Raw genomic sequence first — 21,205 nt, 5'->3', positions numbered from 1 at the left:
AAGGTGTGTTTCTCAAACGTGAAAACAGTCTTGTTCAAAGCGCATCCCTTTTTGTCATCAATGAAAATGACAAAGCGTCATTTTCTAAACAAGACATTGTTATAAAGCTTCCTGCTCCTTGTCAAGTCGGTGGTACAGCTCGAAGGGCAGAAAAATTTACATTTTCATGTGACTTTTCAAGATGGAATTTTTTCTCATCATTTTATTAAGCATCCGGATTTAAAACTTTTTGATGACAATGACAATTTTTTTGGCTCTTTGCAGCCCTCGCATCGAACTTACAAATTTGAGTTTGCCAGTCCAAAGTGCTAACGACCACGCCACATTTCGACTTCCTAGTGTGATTTTCTCCTGAATGATATGGGTATGGCAGTAAGAAGCCCGGTAGTTTTTAGTCATCTTCGTGTATGATCTGTAGCCTCTGTAGGCCAATAGCTTTGATATTAACATTTTTTTTTCATGTTTCAGCGAATCAGTTCTCTTCATTCTTTCGTATTTCCAGTTTGCGTATTTTGCTGAGATACAGATTGGCGCAAAATATAACGTTTTTCGTGAACATGTATGTGTTTCATCTATAGAAAATTTCACTGTCCCAAGTCTCCCCTACATGTCCCAACTCACCCAATAGCATGGCTCAACTCTCCCCACTACGTGGGAGAGTTGGGTCAAATAATTGCCTTTAGAAAATGTATTCTTGTTGTTTTAATTTACATTGTCTTGTAACAATATCCCTGCTATATCAGCGCTATAGGTCTGTGTATATTACAAGCTAGGAAAAATTTCTCTCTTGTGAACATAGATTTTGTTACATGTTCAAATGCAAAAAATGACCCAACTCTCCCAAGCCTCCCCTAAACAAGAATGCCGCCTAATAATCAAAACGCCCCCTTTAAGTCGAGGTAATCATACCGCCCCTCTGCAAAATCAAAACGCCCCCTGGGGGGCGGTACCGTCCCCATTGAGAACCACTGATCTAGCATGATGCATTGGGCCAGGAGTCATAAAATGAACACCCCTAGAATAGCTCCCATAGAAATTAATGAGAGCTTTATAAATTCTTTGTTATCATCACGTAAATCTTTTCTTTCCTTCAAAGATTTTTCAGCCCAAACTATTAGATCCACACCGATTACTGTATCAGCTATTTCTTCGTGTTCAACTATTGTGGTGAACATCGTCTTGTCTATAAACTCCCAGCGTGTTTGAAATCTTTTAAATACTAGAACATCTGGTGAAGCCGTGCTTCCCATGTGGTAAAAGCTGTTTGTACCAGCAGCTCATGAATATGATTGCGGTATGCCAGATACAATAGGTCTTTTTGCAGCTCTTGTTCAATGAAGTTGGAAGCAGTAGTGTCAAATGATAATGCAATCACTTGCTCTTTTAGGCCCCATTCATTGAAAGCTTCTACAACAGCTTTTGCTTGTTTTGATCCCGTTCCGTTTGGAAATATTGCTACTTGCAGCAGCTGAAAAACCCCATTAGGCAGTTATAATAATCGACAAGCGGTCGACATGCTGTTTGGTTGTCAAGTCTCTGAGAAGGTTTCCATCCCAGTGGACAACCAGAGGAACATCAACTCGGAACTCAGCTTTAAGTTTTACAAGAATTTCATGAAGTTTTACATTAGCTCGGAACTCAGCTAGACTTAGGGACATGAAAACAGTACTTACAGATGATTAAAGATTATGAACATTGTGTATCTGCTGCCCAGGTCGCTGGATTTCTAGTCACTTAAAACAACACATAATGTTTGCAATGTGCTATTGTTCTTGTAACATCACAATTTAACAGGTTAGAAAGGTAAAAGTAGAAGTGTGATTTTTGGTCTACACTACAGTATTGTTTAGAATCTTACACGCAAAACCCTTAAAAAGTAGTTTTAGACATATACATATCAAGATAGGCATATTCAATGTTCAGAAAGGTTATAGAAAACCTTGTTTTCTGCATCTTTAGACACCAAAAGCACATCTCTAGCTCAAGCGGTTTTCTAGATATCCAAATTTTGCTTTTTTAGGGGGATGTAGAATTTGAGGGGTCTTGTGCACCCTTTGAATCTTGTGTAAATTTAAAAATCTTTGCAAGACCTCATCTTTTGTATGGACGAAACTTTTTAAGGGTTAGGAGCAGTAAATTTCAAAAATTTGATTTTTAAAGACCACCCTGGACTTTATACCGCCGTGACATCAAACGTCTTGAAAATTTCCAGCAGAGGAAACTGAGGCAAATTCTAGGCACTCGTTGAGAAGATTGTCTCACCAACGATACAATCCTTGATCGCGCCAGGTTGCCCATATTAGAAGCCAGCCTTCACTGGACAGGAGTTGGCTGCATAGCCGAGTGGTGAGAGCCCTGGAACGGCAATTGAAAGGGCGCCGGTTCGACACCGCTTAAGAGCATGCGGCTGTGTCTTTAGCAGGACACTTAAAGGCATGCCTGAAGGTGGACATGAAGATTGACTTCCTTGCCTTCCCGTCCACTTATTCTAAATCTTCAACCACCAGGTTTAAGCCTGGATACCGGTACGACAAACAAACTAAAACTGGACAGGACATGTCATGCAAATGGACCCAATGAGGCTTCCTCAAATAATTCTTTATGGTGCACTAGAGACAGTGAAAAGACCCCCGCCGCCCGCCCGGAAGACCAAATATAAGATCAGCTGAAAGTCTCCCTTAACCATGCAAACATTTGTCTGGATTCATGGGAACAACTTGCTAGTGACAAATCACTTTGAAGTAAAAGAACTAGGGAAGGCACAAAAATTTTCTAAAAAAAAAACAGGATACAAAAAGCCCAAGAAAAACGAAACACTAAAAAAACTACCACGTTCCCACCTTTCATACAATGTGACTATTGCCCACATCTTTTCCATCACAGACTGTCTTCTAAAGCCACAATCATACAACATCACCATTCAAAGCCAAATTCGATTTGATTACGAAACCAATGCTCGGACACGAGCTGGAACCCACGACCATGATGATAGCTTAAGGCAGGGGTTCTTAACCTTTTTTGTCTCGTTTACCCCTTGCCGAATGAAAAAAGTAAAATTTACCCCCACCGTTTTGGTGGCCCATTGTGATGTCATCGTGTCCAGTCAACCAGGCAAAGAAATGCAAAACATCCTTTTTTGTCTGAATTTACCTTGGCAAATATCAAAAAGACACGATTGTTCTTGACGGGGTCCTGTGAAAAATAATGTCTTGGAACAGTCGTTGAAAGAGCTACTCGCATGTCGTCTTTGGAAACTAAGCGAGATCGATGTTTTGGTTTAATAGCCAACAATGAAGAGAACCCTGCTTCACACAGATAAGTAGTTGGAAAAGGTATAATAACTTCAAATGCACGCTTAGTCAGCGTAAGAAACTCTTCGACTGATTCCACACTAAAACTTGGAAAAGTCACCATTGCACGATAAGAATTTGGAACATAGCGTTGTTGAACAATAAAGAGCAATCAATTCATCTTTGCAAAGATCATCGTCAGCAATACTTTCTAACTTGGCTTCGAAGGGATGAGTTATCCAAAGAGCAGTAGCCTACTGTTAAAACTTTAACCTTCGGAATAACCGCTATAGTTCGGAGTAACCGCTAGCCTTCGGAGTAACCGCTTTTTAAAGCGGCAAGGTGTTGGCATATTTCAACTTCGAGGTCAGAAATCTCATTGCGACTTCTATCTGACTTTCCAATCATCGAATGTTGGAAAATTTGCGTAAATTACTTTTTTGAACTCTTCTACTCCACGGATCTAATTTTGTCTAAAAGCCGTAATTTATGATTCATTAAATTTACCCCCTCGATAGGTGAAATTTACCCCCAGGGGGTAAATTTACCCCCAGTTAAGAACCCCTGGCTTAAGGGCTTTTTTCTTTTTGAGATCGTCAGTTTCGCATTTACAACAGTTCTCTTCCTGGAGCAAAACAAATAATATACATGTCCGGTAAGTACACAACTTAGCGCTTGATACTCTTTGCAATCACTTAACCAGCGTGCGATTAAAAACTTAAGTAGGCTAAGTGACTCTGACGTACATCCACACAACTTGTGCGGTAATTTGCGGCCAAACGCTTAATCGGACTCTTGTGACGTCATATTACTATTTGACAAACAAACGCAGAATTCTTGGTCGTTCGACAAGAAACAAATCGTAGCCCTGCAGTTATCACTGCCAAAGAATTTCAAAATGAAATAATCTTAAAGTTGTGCTATTTTGGCAAAAGTCTGTTGCTGACAAACGGTATGGGTTGACAAATACTCTATCATCAAACTAAATTTTTACACACTTGTAGTGATTTTTCTTGCAAGGTTATTGCATTTGCATGAAATATATACGTACAACAAACAGTGATGTTTTAATCATTCAAATGATCAGTTAACTCCAATGGCTTCGAGAATTAAACAGGATTCCCAATGTTTACCTCATTCATTCAGATCATCGTTGAATGACAGTAAATTGGATGATTGTTTTTTAGAAGGTTGATCTTTTTTTATAGATGTGTTCTTTTTGGTTGGGTTGTCCAGCTTTGTCTTTTTTGTTGTTGCATTCAATCCCGAATGAGCTGCCCGTTTAGAAGTAGGTTTGTTGAATTTCACTCTTCCTCCTTTATCTTGAGCTGAAATTTTTATTTGGTTTGTAAATAATGCATTATTTTTCAACCATATTTTTTAGTTATTGTCAGAAAGGGCCGTTTCAAAAGTGAATATGCAACAGAGCTTTAATTAAAGTTGCTCCTCAAAATTGATAACACTGCAAGACTATGTCAGTGTTGTACAGTGGGCCTACAGTTTATAAGTTCAATAACGGTTTTTAATCTAAGCTAGGAGGACTTTGTGACTTTTTTAAATTGTTAGCTTGACAAAGACAAGGCAAATTTAACTTCATTGTCGTGAAGTTTTTTAAACTTGAAAAATAACAAACCTCCCCAGTAAATACATTAAGGGAACGTTCAAATATTACGTAACGCTTTTTTTCCGAATTTTTGACCCCCCCTCCCCCATGTAACGCCAACGTAACGCTTTTTTCAATCCCCCCCTCCCCCATGTAACGCTTTTTCACTACGAATTCAGCACAAAAAACTACCATTTCGTACTCGACAGCGTTACGTAACGTTTTGCTTGAACCCCCTCCCCCCCGATGTGACGCTAACGTAACGCTTTGCATAAACCCCCCCCCTCCCCCTCGAAGGCGTTACGTAATATTTGAACGTTCCCTAAAGCTTTAGTCATTTTACAGGGTGATCAAACCAAGTGTAGACAAATATTTATTGAACTAATAGTACATACTATACATTCAAACAGGAAAAAATTTACAAATATAAAGAAAAATACAAAGAAAAGTATAATTAAACAAAATGAACTCTTACTTTTCAACATATCCTCCCTTTGTCTTCACTAAACGCCTGTAGTCTGTTGTGCACTTGACTGCATGAGGCATGCATAATATGTTGTCTGATGATATTTTTTTTCTAACAAGTGCGCAATTTTGGGTTCACGTCTTTTAGGCGCAGACAGTTAGGCGCTGATCAAATAGGCACGCACAGTGTGCGTCGCACACTGTGGCGTCTGGATATTTAGGTGCGGAGCACTGTGGCGCTCGTTCATTTAGGTGCTATTCCTAGTAATGTCTGCAGATTGTATCAGCTTGGCAGGTAGGGCAATGCTTTTCACACAAAATGTTATATTGAACAGAAAAATATGTTGTTTGTTAATACGCGTGTGGAGATGAGATGCGAGACAACGCTCTACTACTCTTGATATTAGCACGTCTCCACAGGACATTTGCTGTGCATCATGAACACAAGTTGCAGCCAGATGGAACCTTACTTCATCCGTTATCTTTCGCAATTACTTCTACTCAGGATGGAAAGGCATATGAACCCTGGCTACAAGTTGCAAGCATAATGGTGCGACTTTGCTCGTTATTAAACGTAGTCGAGGTTTTGACGGAAAACTAAGTTATTCTTCACTCAAGCCTACCACCCGCTTGAATGTAGGCTACGGTATATTTTTTTAGTGGTATTTAGTGTAGTTAATTATTTGACTCACTAAAAGTGAACTCAGTTATGCTCGGAAACTTGAATAATTTATTGATAAAGCTTTTGCCTACGCAAACCTGGACTAACAACAAATAAATGCCAAACAAGCGCATTAAAATACAATATATTTTTCAATTCAATATAACACTATGTGTGAAAAGCATGGCCGGTTTAAGCAGCTTCACTCACAGAAGCCATGACATATTTTTTTGTTCTATATAACATTTTGTGTGAAAAGCATTGCCCTACCTGCCAAGCTGATATAATCTGCAGACATTACTAGGAATAGCATCTAAATGAACGGGCGCCACAGTGTGCACGCCTATTTGACCGGCGCCTAACTGTCTGCGCCTAAAAGACTTGCTCCCGCAATTTTGCCATCACAGCTATAACGTTTGAATGATTTGAAGTACAGACAACACTCTCCAAGATGCTCCATATTGCGAAGTCCATTGGGTTTAAATCAGGTAAGGATGAAGGCCATAATTCTTTTGGCCAAAACCCTGCCATATTTTCCTTACACCAGTCCTGGACGAGATCTGCTGTGTGGGACATAGCCCCATCTTGTTGAAGATTTATTCGGTCTTCTCCAAATGTTGCATTGATCTCAAAGGATGACAAAAAACATTTTTAAGTACTTGACAGCATGAGGCACGCATATGGTGTCTGATGATATTTTTTTCCAACAAGTGCGCAATTTTACCTTCAGAGCTGTAACGTTTGAATGATTTGAAGAACATACATCAGTCTCCAAGATGCTCCACATTGCGAAGTATATTGGGTTTAAATCAGGTGAGGATGGAGGGCATAATTCCTTTGGACAAAACCCCACCACATTCTCTTTACACCAGTCCTGGACAAGATCTGCTGTGTGGGACAGATAGCTCCATCTTGTTGAAGATTTATTCGGTCTTCTCCAAATGTTGCAATAATCCAGGGAATCAATTGGCCCTTCAACATTTAGTTGGTTTGATCACCCTGTAAATTGTGATATTAACCTACTGCTGGCAAGCATGCGGAATATTTCAATGAAAGTATAGGTAGTACCTTTTTCAGCTTCATCCTTAGTAAGGTGTGATTCATTTAAAACAACAACAACAGGCTTTTCATCTTCATTGTCTGATCTGTCATCCAGCTCTGCATTAGATTGCAGTCTCTGTTTAAAATAAAATAAAAAAAATAAACAACAAAAAAGCTTCTTTCCAATAATAGAAAAAAAATGTGAATAAACAAAACCTGATGGGAACTCTTGTTTTACCGTTACTAGCTTTTCTGCAAAAATACAACAGAAACACAATGAAACATTGAGACTACCTTTTCATTTACTGTCGTCGTGTCTTTTATTCCAGCTTTTTCTTTGAACTGTTTTATAAATTTTGGCTGCTCTTGCTTAATGTATTGCAGCTTCTGTGACATTTTAATTACTTCATCCCAAAAACATTATATATAGGAATAGGTACAATTGTATAAGCCTATGCACAAAATAAAAAATTTTCGGTCAAAAAATCATCTTTGCATTCTTACTGTAAGCAAATTCTGAATAACATTCAACATAATCAATCAATGCTCAATACACATAAAATACAGTACGTTACAAGATTTTACAGAATGGCCCATTTTGGTGAATCTAATTCGGAGAAATCCCATTTCGGAGAAATTTTGAGAATTTGTAGGGATTATCTAGGTAGGATGTTTTTCTTTTACCTTTCCATATCCATGCAAAAGGTTAGGCAATTAATTTAATCTATAACACTGGTCTTGTCAAAAATTTCTTTAAAAAACAACTAAAAAGTAACCATTTCCAAGTAATTCCGGTGCCCAAGTAAGTAATTTAATACTAATACGCAGCCAGTGGTTAGTCAAAATTAGTACTGTTTTTGGCTATGGTAAGGCTTTGTCTTTTATGTTAATGCTTATAATAATGCTGGTTTTACGCGCTGTATCCATCACAGAATGCGTTGCTCGTCAGCACTTTACAAAGCAGACAGTGTCAATGCAGTCACATAGAGGGGCAACTGAGTACATTATTACCCGAATCCATTCTATTGCTCAGTGCCAAGCAGGAATTAGTTTCAGCACCATTTTTAAAAAGTTTTTGGTATAACCCGACACTCCGACAGGGTATATGATATCGAACCCATGCCTACCGACTCAGAGGGTCTGCTACTATTCGGTGAGTTCCTAGCCTCTAACCCTAAAGCGTCAATGATAATTAGGCTACGTTACCCGATAATTTAAAAAAAAATTGAAAAAATCACCGAATAGGGATCGGACTCACCGAAACAGGCCATTCCGCGACTCAGAGATGGACGGCTGGACGCACTAGAATTTTTCGGTGACACTTTACTTGGTTAACCTCTATTATAAGCTAATTTCTTTGAATAAACAAATGCCGCTAGCGCTGTGGAATTTTAAAATTCTCCGAACTGACATTTCTCAGAATTTTCTCTGGGATTTCCCAGAATAGTAGCAGATTGTAGATTTTAATATGCACATTAAAAAGTATAACTGTGCAACTCAACAAATCAACAAAATCTAAAAGTTTGGGCTAAGTAAACTCTATAATTTGGTAGTGCTGGTTGATCTTTGCACTTTTTTACATAAAAATAACACTCTGTGAACATTAATTTCAGCAATTTTTGTGGCAATATGTATTACAATGTATTACCATCTAAGATATAAAATACAATATACATGGCATAACCCTACATTATAACATAATGCAAAAAAAGTTCTTACATAACAGTTGTCAAACGAAAGGCTCTGCAATACTTTTCAACATATTATATATATATATATCTTTGTAACATTGAAATTTTAGGTGTTAACATTGAAATCCAATCACGAAATAAAGAAATCTTAACAAATTCATTTTTTTTAAATCAACATTATTACGGCATATAGCCTAAACAAAAATATATATGAATTTTAACAGGAAATTAAACTAAAACCACTATCTTATTCTTAGTCAAATAGAATTTATCAATAAATTGATATATACGCAACATCTTGAAAATTCACCCATAACAATTACCCCATTTTCCTAATCTGCATAAATCTCTTTCTATCATGGTAATAATTGTACTTATTGCAGTATGCATTTATTGCAGTATGCAGTATTGATTTATGCAGATTGGGAAAATGGGGTAATTGTTAAGGGTGAATTTTCAAGATGTTGTGTATACAGACGAAATCGGTTAATAGTTTACTGCTTAAACGTATCAATCGCTTATTTTAATCAAAACCTGAAATCCCAAACCAAATCCAATCTGATGTTAAGTAAAAACATCGGTTAATCGCATACCGCTTAAAAGAATAAGTCGGATAAAAGCATCAGGATTTGCTTCTAGTTTACATACTTCATTCATTTAATCGTATAATTATACCTGTTAGGGAAAAGAGAATGTCTCTTTTTTGCTTCGCATAATTGTCTGCAATGTTCAAAGGTGAAATGAAGCAAAGGTGAGACAGACGCATGCACTCAAAACAAAGACAAGTGTCTGTAATCCCAGACCATAATCTTATGTGCTAGACCAGGGGTGGGCGAACTACGGCCCGCATGTGGCCCGCAAGACCATTTTATGCGACCCGCAAGACCATTTTATGCGGCCCGCCGGCACTTGCAGAAACTACTACTCATCACTTATTGTTTTAATTAAACAGGTTATATGACAATATATTATTCCCTTTACGAGTGCGTTTTTCTCTTCAGAGTCAGTGCGTAAACACACACACGTCAGTCGCGCATGTATTGCAACATGCTCTCACGCATTGTTTGATTCAATTGTTTGATCATAAAATACAAATACGGTAGCGTCTACCATAGGCCTACCAGTACCAGTACTTCTACTTTCCTCCGAATAGCTTTTTATAGTTATTTGAGACGCACAGTTTAATGTTTTCTACTTCGACAGGATTTTTGTTAAAAAATAAAAGATTTATATTTTACTCTGTTAAAATAATGAGTGCTGTTAAGAAGCGAAAGATTGAAAACGAAAGTCGTGTTTTCAATAAGGAATGGACTGTTAAATACTATTTTATCGAAATTGGGAATAAAGCAGTTTGCTTGTTGTGCCTTGAGTCTGTGGCTGTTTTCAAGGAGTACAATTTAAAACGACACAACCAAACCAGAAGATTGTGAAAAACTGTAAACAGTTGCACAAATCTCATTAACTTTTGTGATGATGATTGCATAGCTTTAAACGTAACTGAGTGTGAAATACAAAAATTGTGTTTAATATGAATATGCGTTTATTTACACACCGGGTAAATTTTCTTACTTTGTAATGAGAGTGTGCGGCCCCCAGGCTGCAACATTTTTCAAATGTGGCCCTCATTACAAAAAGTTTGCCCACCCCTGTGCTAGACATCGCACTACAAAGAACCAATTTTCGCACAGCTGGGCTTCATTAAAACCGAAGAGCACACAAAAGGAATAATCACACTAAAGAAGTTTAAATGCTTTTGATGTCATCCGTCGGCGACTGGCCTTCCAAGAAATGGACATGGACAAATTATTTCGGTTTGAGAGGGAAGTGTTGGAAAGCATGTCCAAAAGTTTTTACCAGAAAACTTTGGAGAGTTTTTTTTAAATTGCTGAAAACAAGTAGCCTACTGTTGTGAAATGCAGTGCATAATTTCATTTGTACAGTCTCGTTCAGTTGAAGAACATTGCAAATTAATTACACTGGTCTACAAATTTCAACTTTTTTTTTCAGGTTTGGGTTTTGACAACTGATTTTGGCTAATTTTGGGGCGCTGAATCCGAAAATAAACTCAGATTTTCTCTATCACATCAAGTTTTTTTTCTATCGTGGTCATTATTTTATGAAATTGACCAATTTTGCCCTTTTTAGTGCAGTAAAATGTCAAATATAATTATTTTCTGACAGCTATAAACTTTCTAACATAGAGATATTTTTACACTAAATTCATAAATTGGTTCAGATTTCCTCTAAAATAAAAAAAATTCCTGTTATGATAATCGTAATAGGACATAGTGGAGATTGGTAGCGTTGAGTTTTTCCATGCTGGCTTGAACTCCCTGTCTTGGCTTCTCAGGCGTTATCTGTGGGTCAGCTGCTATCTCTGTGCAGATGGAATATTGTAGGAAGACAGCTGGTGGGAGTAGATTTGACTTAGTAATAAATTCTTGCTTAGTAAGGAAGATTTATTTAGAAGTTTCATAAAGCACATGTACATTGTACAGACCAACATCAGAGTTCAAGCTGAAAAGTGGTTTGTAGAAGGAAAAGGTACTTTCATACTTTATAGGTTTGAGTTCAAGTCGGTTAGAGTTTTTGGTATAGTGGTGTTTCTGTGGAAAAACTTGCTCTTAGAAAACTACTAACAAAGGAAGGTTATATTTGATGTCAAGCTATGTCTGCTTCCAGCAAAAGAATAAAATGTTGTAATGATCCGGATATATTTTGTTACATTTGTGGATGCTTCATGTTGAAGTCTCAACAATGCAATATTAGGCTACCACGTTTGTAAAAAGAGCATATCTTGCTTACTTTAAAGTCAAGTTGGGAGACCAGGACAAAAGCTGGGCTCCTGATAAAGTGTGCAAGACCTGCGTTGAATGTCTGAGAAGTTGGTCGCAAGGAAAAGGTTTACAAATGAAATTTGGAATACCCATGATTTGGCGAGAGCAACGAAATCATGTTGACGATTGTTATTTTTGTCTTGTTAGTGTGAAAGGGTATAACAAAAAGAGTAAACATCGTTTGAAATATCCAAATCTGGATTTGGCATTGCGGCCAGTTCCTCACAGTGATGAAAAGCCACTGCCAGTATTTACATCACTTCCAGAACTACACGAAGAGGCTATTTCTTTTTCAGAAGCATCGTTTAGTGAAGGAGAAAGTGAAATTTTTCAACCAGCACCCGAGGATCTGTCAGACAAGCCTTCCCAGTTTAATCAGATGGAATTAAATGATTTAGTGAGAGATTTGTATTTGCCTTTGAAGCAATCTGCGGAGTTATTGGCATCAAGGCTACAGGAAAGGAAACTTCTCAAAGCTGGTACAAACGTGACATTTTATCGCAAACGAGAAAAAGAACTGCTTCCATATTTTGCTTCCCACAATTATTTCGTTTATTGCAACAATATAGAAAGGCTTCTTCTAGAAATGGGGTTACCACAGTATGATGCAGACGAATGGAGACTTTTCATTGATAGCTCCAAACGAAGTTTGAAGTGTGTTCTACTTCACAATGGTAACGTGTACGGTTCTATTCCGATAGGACATTCGGTGACAATGAAAGAAGAGTATCAGAACATCAAAACCGTTCTTGAAAAGTTAAAGTACCATGAGCATGGTTGGCTCATCTGTGTAGATTTAAAAATGGTGAACTTTTTGCTGGGGCAACAAAGTGGCTACACCAAATACCTATGTTTTCTATGCTACTGGGACAGCAGGGTCAAGGATCAGCACTGGAACAAAGAAGAGTGGCCTCCAAGGCTCACCTTGATACCTGGAGACAAAAATATCATACGTGATCAGTTAGTTGATATCAAAATAATCCTCTTGCCTCCTCTTCGCATCAAACTTGGTCTCATGAAACAATATGTAAAAGCTTTGGATCATGAAGGAGAGTGTTTTAAGTATATATGTTATGCTTTTCCTGGTCTCAGTGAAGAGAAAAAAAGAGCTGGGATTTTCAATGGACCACAAATCAGGCAATTGTTAAAGGATGAAAATTTTGTAAAATCAATGTTGCCATTCGAGGCTAGAGCTTGGAATGCTTTTGGTGCTGTTGTGAGAAATTTTTTGGGAAACAGAAAAGCAGAAAATTATAAATATCTCTTAAGGGAGCTACTGCTTAGTTTTGAAGATTTGGGATGCAGGATGAGCATCAAAGTTCACTATTTGAAGAGCCATGCGGATGAGTTTCCAGAAAACCTTGGGAAAGTTAGTGAAGAACAGGGTGAACGTTTTCACCAGGATATTAAAATTATGGAGGAACGTTATCAAGGTCGGTGGGATTGTCATATGATGGCCGACTATTGCTGGAGTTTTAAAAGAGAAATTCCAGATGATGCTCATAAAAGAAAGTCCCTCAAAAGAACATTTTTAAGCTTATAAGTGAAGAGTTCATATTTTATGAAAGCTCTTTTTTTGACTGTTTCTGAACTCGCCCTGCCCAAGTCCCTTTGAGTCAATCTTTATTTTGGCACTTTCCTATTTCTGTGTGTGTCTTCAGAATTTCTGCAATCCATTGGAATGTCTATGTGCATATTGTGTGAACTGTAGGCTATAATTCAGATAATACCTTGTCACTGTCCTATCGACATGTTCGTCAGCATAATGTAGCGTTTGATGTTATTATGGTTGCTCTTTTGCATGCCTATTTTTTATTCCAAGGCATGAAATTTTAATAAAGACAACGCAACTTTGTGTGAATATAATATAGAATGCTTGTTTGCTAATTAAAGCTAGATTATTGCAGGTAAACAGTGTTTATTACATCAAAATTCCTTGTTTTGACAACAGAGGGGGGGCAAAATTGATATTTTTCAAAAATTAGGAATATTTCATATCTCAAAAACGTGATGTGATAGAGAAAATCTGAGTTCATTTTCGGATTCAGCGCCCCAAAATTAGCTAAAATGAGTCGTCAAAACCCAAACCTGAAATTTTCTGTAGACTAGTGTTATTTTACCAGACAGCGCAAAAGACTTGAAAAAAAACTTTGCGATTTCAAAACAATGTGTGTGAGCCGTGTTTTTCTACCATACCACTATTTTCGTAGGCCACGTTCAATACTCAAAACTACACAGCTGGTACGAGCTAAAAATAGCACGCTTGAATCAAAAACTTTAACGGTCAAAGTTCGCATTGTGCGTTTGTGATTGGTGAGATGAAAACAAGTCCGATTGCCGCAAGCCGCAGTTTGCAGAAAAATGCTTTGATCATACCTGCTCAGCCAAGTCAGCAGCCAAGTCTGGTCTTTTTTGCATTGTTTCAACGTCTGCAGATAATAAATCAATGTAAAAAGGACCAGTTTTGCTGGATGGAACATACGGCATAGTGTTATGTAACACAGAACTAGTAAACTCTTTAAAGTTTAACCAGAATTGTAAACAGTGTAGGAATCATCAGTTGTAATGTGCGTTGCAGCCTAGTCAGCACAGGCATCTTCCCAACAATTACGCCCATTCACAATAAAGCTTTTTTTTAGTAAATTGGTTAAACGAATCAATCGTATAATCGTATCAAAACGTCTGGCAAATAGGTGATTCGATTAACCGATTTCATCTGTATATCAATTTATTGATAAATTCTATATGACTAAGAATTAGATAGTGGTTTTAGTTTAATTCCCTGTTAAAATTCATATATATTTTTGTAATTGTTGTTTTGTAATTGTATATATTTTTGTATGTAACTATATATAAACCCATCACTGACACTGTACCAAGTCTGGTGAACAATTTTAAAGTATTATCTTAACAGCAATACCACAAAGAGAACATTAAACATAGAAACAAAGACAAGCACAATATATATTATATGTATATATTGCAATTAAACAGAATGCACCAAAAGTATATATAGCCTACCTGTTTTTTATTAGTTATACCGGTATACAAAAGATAATAAAAATCTAGCAATAAAACAGAACGCACTGTTTTTAAACGCAATGTAGCAATGCACTATAGGTGCTGTGACTATAATGTTTTGTTGCTACACTAGTAGGTTAAAAGTAGCAAATGATTTATCTAGTTTATGCCTAGAAAGCAGCTGAACTCACTAGGCTATTTAGCTTATCATTTAAGAACACAAAAACTCTGTTTGTCAGAAAAATAGCCTGCATCACCACAGATCACAAAACCAAGACTGTAACTGCAGTATGACAATCTGACACCATCAATCCATCATGGAAGGAAAAATACCTCACTAGAGTCTTAAATCCAGCATGATGACATATCAAGGCAATCACCATTCACCAGGCATGAAAGACTATACCGTACATCAGTGTTAAAATTAATGAAGAAAAAGTGAAAAAACAAAAACTATTATTTAACCATGTCAGACTGTCAGTCCTAGAAGCTTATTCAATGTGGAAATCCGAACATCCAAAACGCCTCACTGGAAAACCAAAATTTGCAAAATGAAGGCCCCTATTTGTACTATTAACAAGTGAAATATATACATGTATGTGTAAGACGCACGAAAATTTTATTCAACTTCTAAAAGCTCGTAAGTCGTAAGCTTCTAAACTTCAACTTCTGAAATCTTATCTCAAATTTCAATAGGCTTATTAACATTTTTTCTTGTTTTATTTGTTCATTAAAAAGTTAATAAACGCGTTTGACACATCATAGCTTATCCTAGCACCAATAGTACAACCGTTGAGAGAGCGCAACTTCTTTAATCGTAAACTTTTGCTGCCTGATTTTTTTTTAAATTTTGTTATTGTCAATGTCTACCCTATTATAATATTATATCTCCTAAACAGCACAAAAAAACAAACAATTTTTGTGTACTTTTAGTTAAACTGCATTTATTTGTCTAATGATACAAGTAATTAAAAAGAAAAACTTTTCTGCCTGTGCCGCCAGTGGCTGATAGTGATAGCACAGTAACATTGATTTTATGTTGCTGCGCCTTTGTTTTCAATGACATGGCCTGCCTACCAAAGGCCATTATGTTTAAGCCACATACCTCGTGTCGAAAATTCAGTATGTTGGTAACAGTCAAGAGAATGACAGGACGCCTTCCCAGACATTCTGTGATTCTGTGCTATTGGTTTTACATATAATATATAACCGTATTAAAGTGTGTACAAAAATCAGGTTTCTATTCCCACTCGCAGACTCATAAATCGGAAAATAAAGGATTGCAAGTTATGTGTGTAGTAGGAGAGCAAGCAAAGGAGGGATTGTAGGAACGCATCAAGACCCCAACCATTTAGACTAAGACAGTCTCCCAACCACCACCAATATTATTTTTATTCAAAAATTTTAAAAACATTATTCTGAGCCAGTTGTACTTCTAGTTGTTAATTTTTTATAACTTTGCAAACCTTTAGTTTTTCGTGTAGCTGGAGATTTTGTTTCCATTGGATATTAACATTGCAGCAGACAAAAAGTTTTTGTGAAAAATGTCTGGTTGGAAAGGAATGTTACAAAACAAAATTTGCTGTAAAAATTGATTAAAAGAGTTTCAAGAGTCTCAAGTGTAGCAAAAACGTTTCAAAAGGATTTGAAATCACTAAGCAAAAGCGTAATTTTTATGTGAAATTAAAAGTTCATGCTTCAAAACTTGGGCTACAAAATGGAAGCCCACACTATTTCTACTTTATTTGCAAGCAATCTGCTCCAGAATACTTCAGGGTCGGTTTATTAAGCCATCAACCATTGCCGAGTTATTCTGTTGTAGAAAATCTTCTTCTACAAACACGACTACACAATACTGTAGTGTGATTTTGTGCAAAATCTACATGCAAAAAAAATGTCCGGTTGAGATATTAAATGTCCGCTGAAAGGGCCAGTCCGGTAAGACATGCTTGACCGCTGGAAAACAGTACAAATTTTGAGGCCTGAAAGCATTATCTAGCTCACAGAGCTGAAAAATGCCATGAGGCCTCCTACATGTTATGTGTGATAGTTAATGATTGCTGGTCAACCAATACAATATACTTTACTTGGCGCTTAAACGTTGTACTTTAACATGTTATACCATAAGTCTCAAGATTTTATCTTATATATACATATATATATAATTGTATAATTATATATATATATAATGTTCATAACAATAATATTAAAGTGTTTCAAAAAACAAACATAAAGTTATGATGCATCTCCAATGAGAGGTTTTTGACGTTTATCAGATTTTATAAATTTAACAGAAAGAGCAACAGAAACAATGATTAAAACAACACAACAAATAAATAAATTTCTTGTACCTTTTGTATTGGAGCTGCTATGTAAGAATAACAATCCAGCACAAGAAAATAGATTTAGTGGTACACGAAACCAGGTAGTGAGAGCAAAATCTAATTTATCGAGTTCAATCTCATGTTTTAAATCAGCCATAGCGGGAAAATAAATTCCAGAAATGGTTTCAAACAAAAAAAAAGCTATAAATGAAATAATGGGGAATTCTCTTGTTGGTTCCGTGGACAACACACACGATATCACAGCACCAGCTGCCGCAACAAGTAGGATCAACAAACAATAAGCAGGAGTAGCTTTCCTGAAAAGGGAAGCAATAATTCTATAAACTCCTCCACCAACCAAAGTAGCTGCCATTAAAGAAGCAAAAACAATCCCAAGTGGTGGATTGTGATGATCGAGTACCGGTGTCCAGAGAAATACAAACATGCACAACACACTTTCAAACAAAGCTTGGATGCAGCCTATTTGCATCAGATCACTGCTTTGTGCAATGGTTCTCAATCCTTGCAAGCATTCTTTAACAACTTTCTTCTTTTCTATTGAACTGTATGGTTTGTCTGTGACAACATTGCTTTTAACAATCAATTTGCTTTCAATTTTTCTTTCCAGGCTAGATTCACTCCAATATGAAGCAGCAATTAGACAAGAAAGCAATAACACAAATACAGATAGGACTGAAGGAGCCACTGGTCCTAATCCATATACTTCTGACATCAAATAAGCAATCACACCAGCCAAAATTGCCAAAAATCCATTTCCTTTTGATGATTTTGTAAAAGTATCCGGTACCCATTCTGGTGGAAAATCATAGTACTTGATATGTTTGTCAATATACCACATTTCCTGAGCAGTAAATAGCAAAGAAGTGGCTGATCCTGAAAGTATTCTACTAACAATCAATGTACTATAATTGGAAGATAACTTCATCAAGCAAGCTATTGCATAAGCAAATGTTCCAACCACAAAAGTTTTCCTGTACCCATATTTTTTTACAATTGGACTAGCCCCAGCTCCAAAAAACAATGCAGATGCAAATCCACAGACATAAATTATAGCAATTTGTTCCTCAATGAATCCGTAGCTTGAATACAATTTGTAAAGATATGGAGCATTCAGCCAATCACCAAAAAGCAATGGATAGTACACAAGGAAATAAATTCTCTGAAATTTGAGAAACTGTGGATTCGTATTAGTTTTTGTTCCTGTATAAGCAAATAGCACTTCCAGCAATGCTACTATTACTAAAACAGCAGCAAAAGTGAGAAATACAACCAAGAATAACATGCTAAAAATTGCAATTTTTAATAATAAAATCCTGTAAAAAAAAGACTAACTGAGTTACCATACAAAACAAACGTAAAAGTCACCAAAGTTACAAAAAACACATACTGTAGATTAGGGTGGATCAAAAAATCTACATTTTTTTAAGCTAGTATGTCAAAAAGGTGCGAAATATCCATAATAACATACATGCAAATTTTATTTTGGTTTTGACAATGTTTTGATCGCCCCCCCACAAGGTTATAATTTCCCAATATCGGGTTGGAGAAAGTCTCCAACAAAATTGGTCAAAAGCATAAACAGTGTGTGATTGAATTATGCACTTTACCATGTCATAATAAGCGACTTGTGTTTAAACAGATAGCCTACAATTGGCCGTTTTATCACTATAGCTAAAATACTCCTTTGTGTATTTCAGCAATTAGCTGATGCAGAATTTGCATTTCATTAGATCTGAAAGTCATGCAGAAAAACTATAAATACTAACGGTTAATGTTTGTTCCAACAAACTGCTGCATTCGAGCTGAAAGATTGTTTGTCTGCCATAGGGTGCCACAAAGTATCTTTCTCTTCTGAACAGTGCCATAAGCTTTATATATAAAAAGGTTGGGAACCACTGAATACAAACTTAGAATATACTAGAATCCTCAACTATTACAAAATTCTAAATCCAACGACGCCTTCTGTTTATTTAGAGAATTTTGTATTTTATTCCACAATATCGTTTCTTTTATAGTTGAAATTATCGAAGTTTAGATGAGTGGGGTTTAGACCAAACCATTGAGATCTTTAATCATATTTATGACACCGGAAACATCCCTATATCCTAATGATATGGTACATTCCATATTCATAACTTAACCAAAGAAAACCGGAGCAACAGAATGCTCACTCCACAAAACAATTAGGCGAATTAGCCCTGTGAAGTGAATCATCTAACAAAGATCTTACTCCCAATCATGATGATGAGTTTCAGACTAAAATTAAAATCGGAAATTTTAACAGCACAGTTTGGATTTGTTCCAAAGGGACCACAAAAGGAATTTTTACATTAAAATTGATAATCGAGAGATGTATGTCCAATTCTTCTGTTTATTTAGAGTATTTTGTATTTTATTCCACATAAGTAGGCCTATTGTTTCGTTTGCATTCTTGCATTTTATCCAGTTTTTACCTTTGAGTGCCTTCCCAGACGGCAAAATCTGTCCAAAAAAACGTCTGCAGACTTTGAATCAATGTAAAAATGACAAATTTTGTTGTTTGGGTTAGTTCAAAATAAGTGTTTTACATCAAAACAACATTTTTCATGATTAACAATGGGCAACACTAAACGGCGGAAATGCGGATTGCGGAAATAAGCCGGGCGTGAAATGGCGTATTGTCTGCAGAAGTAGCGATTTAATGCCGATGTAGAAAAGGTGGAAATACGATCTTGGCGTCCATATTATTCAACATAGCGATAACTTCATCATAAAAGAATGAAATGTTGCAACATTTGTATTTTGCTTCTAAAAAATAATAAGGATGGTGCAATATCATATTTCAAATGCAGTCCTCAATGACAATTTTGTGAATATACTTTATGACAAAAAACAAATATATATATGAGATTTCATAATTGTAGCCTATATACAGTAGAATTCGCATATATAGTGACTTTGGCTATAGTGACACTTCACCTATAGTGACACCTGTTGCAAAGTCCCGTTTGCAAACCATACCCGGTATGTTTTGCATAGAAATGACTTCGCTTATAGTGACTTCGTGTATAAGAACACTTTGCTTACAGTGACACCACATTTCTGTCACTTGGGCTCAAAAATTTCCGTATAAGGACACTTTACGGTGTATTTCCAGTTTAAGTTGGAATCATATTTTGTCCTTATCAGCATTCGCCAGTTCCCAGCCAGCAAATCCATCTTTTTACATTGATTTAACGTATGCAGAGGTTGAACCATAACAAATTGATTTGCTAAATGGGTTTGAAATAAACCAACATGGGATGCGCATGCGCAGATACTGTACAAGTGAAGTTATCAACGACGTCATCATTCGTCTATGGCAGTGGTTCTTAAACTGAGGGGCGCGCCCCCCTTGGGGGGCGTGTGAGGCTCACAAGGGGGGAATTTGAAAAACTCTTGAAAAACGCAAGAAATTGAAAAACTCTGCATGAATTATGACTAAACATGTCTTCACAACTACGCTGGACAGTCGATTGTTGAAGATGAAACTTTGTTTTACAGTGGCACCAGTGTTTGTGGAGTTGTGGAGCGTGTTGTTACATCTCGCATTCTTTGTGATGTTTTAGGCGTTGCTAAATATTTCTGCGACGCCTTAACTCTCGTAACACAACGGTTTTTTAGCACAGCAGCCTCGAGCTCTAATTGTAATAATAATGGCAACGACTGACTGACAAAGTGACAGCGGCTAGAAGTGCAGCAGTATCCCCCAATTCAACTACAGTAGCCTACCATGGGTAAATTTTTTTTTTAAATTTGAGCATTGATTTAATTACCTTTATTTTTAAGTAATCAATTCTATTGACATAAAATGAGTGGAAAAAATAGAAAGTATGACAAAGATTATCTGAATTTTTACTTTATAGATGTCATAGTAAATGACCAAGTTGTACCACATTGAAAACATATTATGTTTTCAAAATCTGAGCAACGACGCTTTGAGACCAACTCATTTGCAGACTCATCTTGAAAAAAAAAGCACCTTGACCACCAATGTACGACTCCAGCCACCCGCACTTGCTGTTGTTTCTCTGGGCAAGAAACTTTACGATAATTGCCTCTACCCAGTGATCGATTTCGAGTAATGGGTAGTACCAAATTTAAGTCATAAATAGAGTAGACAACCGGAAACAGACATTGCCGTCGGCTGCAGCGTGAGTCAGGTGTACGTCGGAAGGCGTACACCGATGCATAGCGCTCAAGTCCGCTTTCCCGCAATGCAGGATAAAGATA

General features: G+C 36.7%; 2 protein-coding genes across 2 annotated transcripts; both read right to left on the bottom strand.

The window, feature by feature from the left end:
• Positions 1–4,294: 4,294 nt before the first annotated feature.
• Positions 4,295–9,861, bottom strand: LOC145774759 (uncharacterized protein KIAA1143 homolog). The gene is made up of 3 exons (XM_082586064.1): positions 7,355–9,861; positions 7,088–7,196; positions 4,295–4,618 (listed from the first exon to the last, which is right to left on the bottom strand). The coding sequence occupies exons 1-3, from the start codon at positions 7,454–7,456 to the stop codon at positions 4,425–4,427; spliced, it is 405 nt and encodes a 134-aa protein (XP_082442190.1). The 5' UTR covers positions 7,457–9,861; the 3' UTR covers positions 4,295–4,424.
• Positions 9,862–16,844: 6,983 nt separating this feature from the next.
• On the bottom strand, positions 16,845–18,236 carry LOC145773811 (solute carrier family 61 member 1-like). The gene is made up of 2 exons (XM_082584938.1): positions 17,573–18,236; positions 16,845–17,509 (listed from the first exon to the last, which is right to left on the bottom strand). Exons 1-2 carry the CDS (start codon positions 18,234–18,236, stop codon positions 16,845–16,847), a joined length of 1,329 nt encoding a protein of 442 aa, XP_082441064.1.
• Positions 18,237–21,205: the final 2,969 nt, after the last annotated feature.

The sequence above is a fragment of the Aplidium turbinatum genome, chromosome 7 (assembly GCF_918807975.1).
Source record: "Aplidium turbinatum chromosome 7, kaAplTurb1.1, whole genome shotgun sequence".
NCBI lineage: Eukaryota > Metazoa > Chordata > Ascidiacea > Aplousobranchia > Polyclinidae > Aplidium > Aplidium turbinatum.
The sequence above is the reverse complement of the archived record's forward strand: the minus strand, read 5'-3'. Positions and strand labels throughout refer to the sequence as shown.

Bases quoted from the DNA above. Each gene is read 5' to 3' on its own strand.
- LOC145774759 (XM_082586064.1), bottom strand. From the start codon at position 7,456: ATGTCACAGAAGCTGCAATACATTAAGCAAGAGCAGCCAAAATTTATA. The intron at 7,197-7,354 runs GTAGTCTCAATG...TATTTTAAACAG, and splicing joins CGACGACAGTAAATGAAAAG to AGACTGCAATCTAATGCAGA. The intron at 4,619-7,087 runs GTACTACCTATA...TAAAAATTTCAG, and splicing joins TAAGGATGAAGCTGAAAAAG to CTCAAGATAAAGGAGGAAGA.
- LOC145773811 (XM_082584938.1), bottom strand. From the start codon at position 18,236: ATGTTATTCTTGGTTGTATTTCTCACTTTTGCTGCTGTTTTAGTAATA. The intron at 17,510-17,572 runs GTGAATCTAGCC...ATGTTGTCACAG, and splicing joins AATTGCTGCTTCATATTGGA to ACAAACCATACAGTTCAATA.